This window comes from Parambassis ranga, chromosome 12 (genome assembly GCF_900634625.1).
Source record: "Parambassis ranga chromosome 12, fParRan2.1, whole genome shotgun sequence".
Lineage (NCBI taxonomy): Eukaryota > Metazoa > Chordata > Actinopteri > Ambassidae > Parambassis > Parambassis ranga.
In genome coordinates, this window is record NC_041032.1 from 13,318,163 (window position 1) to 13,327,919 (window position 9,757).

Genomic DNA, 9,757 nt, shown 5'->3' on the forward strand with positions numbered 1-9,757 from the left:
AAAAGTGGAGGAAGAACACAATTTATTACCCATATGTAGCCTGCCACCTTGTGTTAAGACTGTGTATTACATTGTCTACTTAACTTTTGTTTGAATGCTATAATGACTGATGCATGTTTTGTATTTTAGTTTAATATAAGAATGACATTTAAAGGGTTACATTTTATGTTTTATATACTTTGATACTGTGGGTTAATAAATATATAAAATCGTGATTTAATCTTTATTTAAATGGTATTTTATAAGTAAAATTATTTCACAAAGACAACACTCGTTTATACTTCCGGTTTACGGACTACACCCGGAAGTATTGATTTCAGTACAGTGTAGCACAGTAATAATCGCTAAAGCATGTTTAGCATTTTGTTAGCATACATGTTTTCAAACAGTTAATCGCCGAATATAAACCGTTCATGGTAATAGCAGCTAAAAATGTGAGCAATAATATTTATTAAATGTTATTTAACAGAAGAAATGCTCGACATATTACGCTCCATTTCAAAATGCGTTTTTTTTATTTTACGTAGTGGCCAAAATAATTGAGGAAACGTCTTAAAATGACACACGTTCAATGTATACTACAACTCCCATGATTCGTCGTTGTAGATATGCCCGCCTCTTTTTGCCCATGTGACAGTCTCTGACCAATCCGGAGTGTCGTTACAGGCGCAATGCGGCTGTTGGGATGTAAGGAGGAATGGCGACGATCGAGGCAGTTTTGGAGGCCAGATCAGAGGTGGATTTGACCAAACAGAGGCGGATTTCAGGTAGCTGGAAGTTTTCGTTTATAACACTGACGGAAAGAGTCGTGTGTGGTTCCGGTGGTTTGTTTACAGCGAGTTGTTGCAGCTTTTATACAGATGCGGGAAGTATTACTCTTCTGCAAATGTGTTTTGTGTCAAATGACCGTTTATAAAGTGGCGCTGCCAACTTGTAGTTATGTAAATATAGGATAGGTGTGTGTAGTGTGTGTGGTGGTTCGTCTGAAGCTGTGTTTACTAAACGTTGTCAAAAACTTTTGCCTGTGTTTTTGTCACACTCATTGAGGACGCTGTTATACACTTTGACTGTCAGTGTGTTTCCACCGCAGGAATGTACCCGGAACTTTGCGCCTAAAGGGCCTCTTTCGGTTCCGTTTTCTGTGGGTTAAAATAAGGAACGTAGCTCAAGGGGGGCTCTGTGTTGATTACCTGAACCCAACTGGTTCTACAGCTTGTCAGCATTTAAGCATGTATGGTTATCTAAAATAAGGTCAACGGTCAACACAAGCTCCTGACAGCTGACTGTTTACTCTGGAAGCACACTGGTACATATCCCACTAGTGTTTGTTTTCTAAAAGTAAACATGATTACAAGATGTGCAACAAACAGTTCCCCTTTAAAGTGCAAGTTCTGCCCAGAGCCAGTCTGCTCACATTTAAAGTAAAGCCGACATCCTACCTTCAAAACAAAAGTTGTGGCAACTTGTAAAACACGTGCAGACATTGATTAAGTTTCAATAACTCAGTATATTAACCAATTTCTGTTCTATCTTCTCTTTTTTAAAGGCTTCATGTCAAACTAAACCCTGATTTGACTCCCACGATGGAAACCGAAGTGTCTTCCTCCCTGAGCATCGTCACATCCGCCGCTACGCAGCCCAATCACCTCAACCTGGAAGCAATACAGCGAGACAGAAGAAAATCTGCATCAACTCCTGCCTTTCTCTCGAACCTGGGGAGGGCCACCCTGAGGGGTGTTCGCAAGTGTCCTAAGTGTGGCGTCTACAACGGCATCCGAGGTGTCAGCTGCAAGAACAAGACCTGTGGGTTGGTCCTCAGAGAGTCTTCAGCGGGTACGAGCTCCAAGTCCTCTGGGGTGGAGGTGGTGAGAGTGATAATAGACAGCGAGGAGACTGGAGGAAAGGAGCAGGAGGGAGAAGGAGGCACGGATGGAGGAGCACAGGTGTTTTCAGTGTGTCACAAACGAAAAGGACTCGTCAAAGGAGCCACGTGCTTGTGGTGGAGTTTTGTTGAACTTGTGCCCACAGAAACCACCGTAGAGACTGGGGACGGTGCCACCATGCTTACCCGCATCAACCTGGGCCGCTGCTTTTTTCCCTCTTGCAGACAGGGTCAAAGGTTAACTCAGAACGAGTCAGAGTCAGACAAACAGTCACCTGACAGCCTGTGCGTCCACATCAAGGAAGCCATCGAGTGCCAGAGACATGCAACGCCGCTGACCTTCAAGAGCTCCGTCCTGGAGGGGTTGGAGGTCTCCATTCAAGCCAAAGAGGAGCTGTGGAGGCTGGCCACGGAGTCTCCGGGACCCCTAGTGCAGCGAGTCTCTAAGGATACCCTGGTGGTGAAGTGCCATGTAGACTCTAACCATCCTCTTGGCCTCTTGCATGTCACTGTGAGTGGAGGCAGACTGTTGGAGGCTTCAAAGGGAGACGGAGGTGTTTTTCAGTGTGCCTGCCAACCTTCTCCGGGCTCAGTCACAACGCTGCCCTGCCTTCACTTCTACGCCTGTGTGTGTGCCTTCCTGAGTGATGAGAAGCTGGCGTCAGAGTTTGCAAACTTCATCAGCTACACCTGCAGCGGTACAGTAAACTGAGCTTGTTTTTGGTGACACCAAAGAAAGGATGGACAAAAAGATTTTGTGAAAAATAAAGAAACAAAATTAAAATACACAAATTAATACATCGAACTTATATAGCGCTTTTCTAGGACACTCAAAGACGCTTTACAGATGCATTATTCATTCACACCACATTCACACAGTGGCAGTGGTAAACTACAGATGTAGCCACAGCTCCCCAGGAGGAGACTGATGGAGACGTGGCAGAGCTGGGATCGAACCGCCAACCTTCCGATTATTGGACAACCCTGCTCTACCACTGAGCCACTGCTGCCCAAAAAATTTACCAAATATATAAAAACTAAGATAGCTTCTGAAATGATTTAGAATAGGAAAATAAAAACAACCCAAGAATAAAACATAATAGAAAAAACGGAACATTTAGAAGAGGTGCAAGTTCAAAGTAGACTGAAGGAGTATGCCATATTTATAATGTAACAAAAGAAACACGTGTGTCCTGCTACAGCTGAAGCCACAACATTTTGATGTTGTCGTGTTTTTTTCTGTTGAAAGTGTGTGGAAGACATTCTCACATTGTTTTTAGTTTAAGGAAGTTGGGGGGAAAAGTCCTTAGTTAGAGTTCTTCATGTTTCTTTGCTGCATTACATCTGGGATTAAGAAGAAAATGTTGCCTGTCCATTGTTGAGTTCAGCATGTCCACAGTTACCTGTTACCAGGCTCATAGCTTGCTACTGGTCTGGATGACCAGAGAGGAGGTGCAGGATCAAACAGACTACTCTACTGCCTGCAGAGGATAGTGATACTTGACTGCGTTAGGATCCACTGTGAAACAGCATCCTTCCATGACACCTATAAAGCTCCGATTGGTCTCCAAACATTGACTCACAGTCAGATGAAGAAGTAATTCAGGAATCACAGACCAGATAGTTGCTGCAGCCTGGAGATTCCGAACATGTCAGCAATGGGGGCAAAGGTCATCCCAGTGAACCAGACACCCATGCAGCTCTACAGTATTCTTTCCATGGCAGGATCAGTCAGTGAGCTGTGGGCCGTCTGTGTCCTGATGTCACGCTTTCAGTGTGAATTTCCCCTGCCGGGGACTAATAAAGGATTATTGTATCTTATCTTATTACATGAAGTGTATTTTGTATGACTGAAAAGTGGCACAAAGACAAGTGGACCAGAGACGAGCCGCTCACTCAAATGTATTTTCTTTTTAAGGAAACAAGAAAAAAAAACTAATAGCCTATGCATCTGCCTGACTCTAGAATAAAGTTTCTACAACAAACAGTAGATTGATGCCAAACAATAATAAATGAATATTTGTCCTCTTCACTGTCCATCATGACTCGTGTTTTGTCTTTCAGGTGTGCAGCAGAATGCTCCTGGTAGAACAATCAGTCCCAGTGAGAAGCCTGTGCTGAAGGTCGAACTCATCAGCTCCCACCATAGAGCCAAGAAACTTCGCCTGGATGAATCTGTCTCTGGTGACTTTATCACTGAGAGATGTCACTGTAGCATTTATCACTCATTATCGTTGGTCTGAATCTTCCATTGTCCTTCCTTCTCTTTCTGTCCTCCTTTCATTTCCTGACTCTGTGAAGCCCCTTCAGTGGCAACCTCCCCCTCTGAGGCGGGGACAGAGGGAGTGTCGGCCTCCAGCCTGAAGAAAGCCGGTCAGAGGAACGGCCCTGGTGCTGGTGGGTTGAAGAAGGTTCCAGGTGCTGTCTGACCGCTGAGCCCTCCCCTCTGCTTGCCTTTTCATCTCTCTGCTGTCTGTCTGTTAAAGAGTTGTACATTGGTTTTGACATCTGTCCTTTCACTGCAGCGTAACATTTAATTTTCTGCAGGGGCTGTAGGAGTAAGTCTGCTTTAAAGACTGAATGTGTGGGTGTGTTTTTCAGGGAGCACTCGGGCCGTGGACGAGAGAATGGTGTCCATGGGCTTCCATCAGTGGCTGGCCAGCGTCACAGAGAGGATCCACCAGATGATGCACTACCAGTTTGATGGTAAAGATTAAGTTTGAGTTACGAAAAAGTTAAATACTGACTCACAATAACTCGCAGTTTATCTGTGGATTCACAATGTTGTCGGGGTCAGGGTGAACATTCTGGAGAAAGCAGAAATCTACCAGAAAAAGGGTTAATTTTAAGGTTTAAGTCCTAAATTTAGATAGATATAAAAGTTGTGAATTAATAGAAAGAAATGGCCAAAAAATATTCTCTATAATAAACTAATAAATTAACATTTTATGAGAAAATAATGGGTATATATTTACTAAAAATGTGATTATCCTCAGATTATCATTTCATTATTTTAATTATCACACGAAGTATAAAAAGCCATTTGACCATACAGAAAAGATAAAACTACTGAGAGTGTAAAACCTGTAAATAGACTTTATTAATAGTTGTCTTCTTGAGACTTTTTAAATCAGTAGAGCTGAATGTTGATCAAGACTTCTCAAACCTGCAATTATTTTATTTCACCACTTGAGGGCAGTGTAAACAAGCTGATGAACAGTTACAGAATTTGTATTGATGGAAATATGAATCTTTATAAAATGATTTATTTACCATAACTAAAATACTATGTACACTGATACATACACTGGTTATAAATACAATCAGAGTAAAATGTTGTCGGCTGTATATTCTTCTCCTCCTTCAGGGAAACCTCAGCCTCTCGTCTACCACATTCCTCAAGACTTCTTTAACGCTCTGCAGCAGCGTCTGTCGCACGGATCCAAAAAGAGGAGACTGCCGAACTTTACCACAGGTGAGAATATGCTGATTGTTTTGTTCACTTAAAGGTAGGGTAGGAGATTTCATTCTGATGCACTTTTTGTTAAATTAGTGTAACTTCTCTTTACAATCCGATAGCAACCGATTAGTTCTGCTGTTTCTCATTAAAACAACGAATATGAATCATCTGTGGAAGCTATAAAACGCTAAAAACATCAGCCAATCCTCCCGGTGGACCCTGCGCGGAGTATTGGCTGGTTGTCACTCTCTTCCTGCTCTGCGAGCACCAGAGAGGTACGTGCATGATGGCCGAAGTCACAGACACAGCTCGTCTTCAGGTAATGCGTGTCCATGTGATTTGGGTGAGCTCCGAGAGAAAGGGGCGTGTGCCTACTTACTTTCGAAATCTGGCTGACTCTCACTGAGTTTTCAAAATCTCCTACCCTACCTTTGAGTCACAACACCTGCTTTCTTAAATTTATGACAAAGCACTGTTCTCTCTCTTTGTGTGTGGACGGCAGCGTTTGTGAGGAATGATGGACTTCCTCTGGGCACGTTCTCCAAGTACACCTGGCACATCACCAGTCTGATGCAGGTTAAACGCATCTTTGACACCCCAGAGGTAAACACTAACCAGCTAAGGAGTTTATTTCTCCTGCGGTAGTGATGAGTTCACTGTTGTTTGTGACTTTGCTCTTCCTACCACCTCAGTTGCCTCTTGAGGTCACTCAGAGTTTTGTAAGAAACATGGATGGCTCCTACTCTCGGTTTCGCTGCCCCGAGCCTCCACCTGAGCTAGAATTACCGGTAAGAAGCAGGACAGATCGACCGCAGGCGATACGGCCGATGGAGCTCCGCACCTTCCTGAAAGTCGGTGAGTTCCTGCTCTGTTTTTTTTTTTTTCTTTTGCCACGTTATCACAATCACACTTGCGTTTACAGATGTTTTATTTCTGCCAGGACCGGGGACAGCAGATCAGAAGGACACCACTCCATTTGTGATCGAGTGGATCCCCGACGTCCTGCCTCGCTGTCACATGGGAGAGCTCAGGATAAGCTTTGAGTTTGGCCACGAGCAGAGCGGCCAGCACGAGTACTACAAGAAAATGACGACGGCAGAGAAAGGAGGCCGTAACAAGTCAGAGTGTTCACAACCCAAAATCACAAAGACTGTTCAGATTCTTCATGTCACTGTCTGATGACTCTCACATCTGCATCTATTTCAGCACACAAAACAAAAATCTGTGAAGATAAAATGTTACAATTCCTGTTTGATTTGTTTGCTTACGGGAAAGTTAAAAAAAACATGGAATGTATAAAAAGTCTTTATACTGTGGACAATAAACATCTCACCGAGGCCTGTGTGTGCAGAAACATCTGTTAAAGGTGTTTATGATCCCTAAAGATGAAACTGTGTCACAGGAAAAGTGTGTGCGTGTCTTGTGTATGTTCACAAGTCCACCAGCAGATGGAGGCAGAGTCCTGCTCCTTTTCCAATAGTACTGAGCTTTTTTAAAGCAAACACAAGCAGCTCAAGAAGAGATAAAAATGAGTAAGTAGTGCATCCGTTGCTTTTGGGAAAAGTTAACATGAAATAAAATTAGGTGTATAAACTGCATTTCATAATTTGGCTTGATCTGTTTTTTTCCCTTCTGGGCATCACAAAGTGTCGATTACACACTCACTGTGTGATACATCGCTGGAAACATCACACATGCTTCTAAAATGCGTCCAAATGCTCATGAATTAATTAAGATTACAAGTTAATACCATGAGAACACAACGCCAAATGATATGCACCGCTCAGAATAGCAGCTTGCACACTGTGCATCCACATCGGGGGTGTAGGCGTTTAAGAACAGTGCCAGCCCCCGGCCTTGTCTTCCCTCACAGGCCCCCAGGATATCAGTGTGAGTACAGCCTCTGCCTGCACAGGGGGCCCCGGCTGCCAGACAGCTCTGAGCCACGCGTTTAGCTGTTTATGTAGTCTGTCAGTCACGGAGACGGGAGACACATCGATCTTCTTCTGGAAGGAAAAGCAGGCAGAGAGAGAGAGATTTACTCCTTCGCCTGTTACTGAGAGGAAGAGGAGGAGGAGGAGGAGGCCAGAAAGGCTGGACACTGATAAAAATGAAAACAGACTGAAGAGCAGTGAAATTATCAGGCAATAAGATCGTCAGGCTGTAAAACACAACAGTAAAGGACTGCTGTATAAGAATAAGTGCCCTCTAGTGGTCACCCTTGATATTGCAGTCAACTGACTACTCCCTCACCAAAGGAGGCCATCTCTAGAACAAGTGTCTGTTATGTCTCCCTGGGCTTCTGTAGAAACATATTGGGGACAATACGGCTGCCTCCGTGAAGAGGACTTGCCAAAAAAGTTGATGATACTTGTCTGATCGTTGCGCTGCCTACATCACATGCTTCATTTCTTTGATCTGTCTGTCCATGTGTGTCCAGAAGGAGTTGGAAGTTGTGAATAGTGAGTCCCAATAAACATTTGATGTGCACTATACAACCACAGGAGGGCGCTAGATATGCTAAAGGAGCTATCGTGTGACCCTGGGAGCCACCTGCACAACCCAAACTCTCACAGAACTGAGAGTTACAAATCTGTTCTCGCTCTGTCATCCTTCATCCCATGACTTAGCTGTGCAACAATGAGGTCAGAAAGGTTGCTATCATCTGCACGCAATAAGCAGATAAAGTGTATTCGATGTCTTTGTGTGCAAGTTAAGAAAAACAGGCTTAAAAAAGGAAAACCTGGGAGGAAATGCCGATCATCAGCTACAGCAGTCAGCGTTTTCTGGGCCAAACCAACAAAAGAAATCATCATCTACAGCGTGCCGGGTGGAGTCACTCATACATCAACAACACATGCACAGTGTGAGACAGACCTGCCAATGAGGTGCCTACCTGCCAGCTGGAGGAGGCAGACGCAGGGTGACGGGACATGTCAACACACCTGTGCCGACTGACGACAAACCGTGACACGCAACGTTTCTACGGGCCCTCGACACCAAACTCCTCCACTCAGACTCGGTCCAGGCACAAAGTCATTAAGCCCGGAGATCACTTACCTCATGACCCCTGAGGCCCCACCTCCCCACCCCTTCTGTCAATCCTCTGGTCAACCAACCAGATCCAGCGTTATTCCCACCGGACGACCCACATCTCAATACGGCCGCTGTTCCTCCTGACTACACAGCAACATGTATCGACTCATATTAGGGGGGTTAAACCAGCCCTGAATGATGGATGAATGTGTGGAGAGGGTCGATCATATCCACCGCCAAGGAGAGGCAGACAAACTCTTCTAAAAACCACTTAATGTACTTTATTTTCATGCAATGTTTCTATTTAAATTAAATCATATGTTTAATAGTTAGCTGACAAACGAAAAATAATAATAACAACAAATCATTTAGCTTTATTTTCAGGTTTATCCATTAATGTTAACACACATTATGGTGGTGTCGCTGTGCATTCTGGGTAGTTCTGGGTTTTTTTAATCACTTGTACATGAGTTTTTAAACTTTATTGGCTCACAATTTAACCATTTGGTGTCTGGTGCAGATGTGTGACAGCCTGTGCCTGAAAGGTATGTCTTTAAAAATATGTAAATGAAGTAAAAGAAATAAAGAATAAAGTGTCACATCCGTCCTGTCCACTGTGCGTGACTGGAAACTCAAATTTTTTTAACTGAACTCCTCAAATTGTCAGAGTTATTTGTTTGTACTTTGCATCAGTGTTTGGATAGATCTCATTTTATGCAACTGCTTCACTGCATCATTTAACACAGCCTTTCTTCTTTTTTTTTGTGATGCCCCAGCCTCCTCCTCCTCCTCCACCTCCTCCTTCACTCCACATGCAAACTTTCGCTCTGTGGCTCTTCCTGATCGTCGGGGCTGAGCCGAGTCATCACCAGATCCATCAGCGTGCACACTCATCGCCTGAGGAAACACAGGGCCAATTATGGCCATAAATAATAATGGGAGAGCGCATCTGGCATGATGACTGATGGGCCTCTCTCACAGCTCATTTACATGGCTTTTGTGTGGCCATCAGCAGCTTTGCTCTAACGTAACGCTCAGCAAATGAGCCTTTCAGAGGAGTAAAAAAAAAAAAAGATAAGCAGCTCTTAATTGTGTCTTTACATGTCGCAGTATAAGCACATACTTCCTGTTTGCGTTCATGTGCGGGCTCGTCCATGTGGGACAAAGACGTCCATCCATCAGCATCAGTTACGGTGACGTGAAGGGAGATTGATTGTGTCTGTGTGGTCATGTAACAAACACAGACTACAGATACCTTACATGGGCCTGTCAGACACCTGCCCACTTACCCTGCCTCCTCCGCCTCATTTGTCTCACAGACTGCTGGTCAGTTTTTCACTTCTCAACATTGGTGTCGTTCAGAGAATCCTTAATCTGTC

At 44.0% G+C, this 9,757-nt stretch overlaps 1 protein-coding gene across 3 annotated transcripts; it reads left to right on the plus strand.

The window, feature by feature from the left end:
• The first annotated feature begins 641 nt into the window (after positions 1–641).
• On the plus strand, positions 642–6,679 carry c12h2orf42 (chromosome 12 C2orf42 homolog). Of its 3 annotated transcripts, none has more exons than XM_028418556.1 (9): positions 642–767; positions 1,547–2,580; positions 3,947–4,066; positions 4,184–4,300; positions 4,484–4,588; positions 5,250–5,357; positions 5,845–5,945; positions 6,035–6,197; positions 6,283–6,679. In XM_028418556.1, the coding sequence occupies exons 2-9, from the start codon at positions 1,584–1,586 to the stop codon at positions 6,519–6,521; spliced, it is 1,950 nt and encodes a 649-aa protein (XP_028274357.1). In that variant the 5' UTR covers positions 642–767; positions 1,547–1,583; the 3' UTR covers positions 6,522–6,679. The 3 variants fall into 3 exon arrangements, with proteins under 3 accessions (XP_028274357.1, XP_028274358.1, XP_028274359.1); XM_028418557.1 differs by having other exon boundaries at positions 4,184–4,279; XM_028418558.1 differs by lacking the exon at positions 4,184–4,300.
• Positions 6,680–9,757: the final 3,078 nt, after the last annotated feature.

Excerpts from the sequence above, each read along its gene's own strand:
- c12h2orf42 (XM_028418556.1), top strand. The coding sequence starts at position 1,584 with ATGGAAACCGAAGTGTCTTCCTCCCTGAGCATCGTCACATCCGCCGCT. Across the intron at positions 4,067-4,183 it reads CCTGGATGAATCTGTCTCTG|CCCCTTCAGTGGCAACCTCC; the intron begins GTGACTTTATCA and ends GACTCTGTGAAG. Across the intron at positions 5,358-5,844 it reads ACTGCCGAACTTTACCACAG|CGTTTGTGAGGAATGATGGA; the intron begins GTGAGAATATGC and ends TGTGGACGGCAG.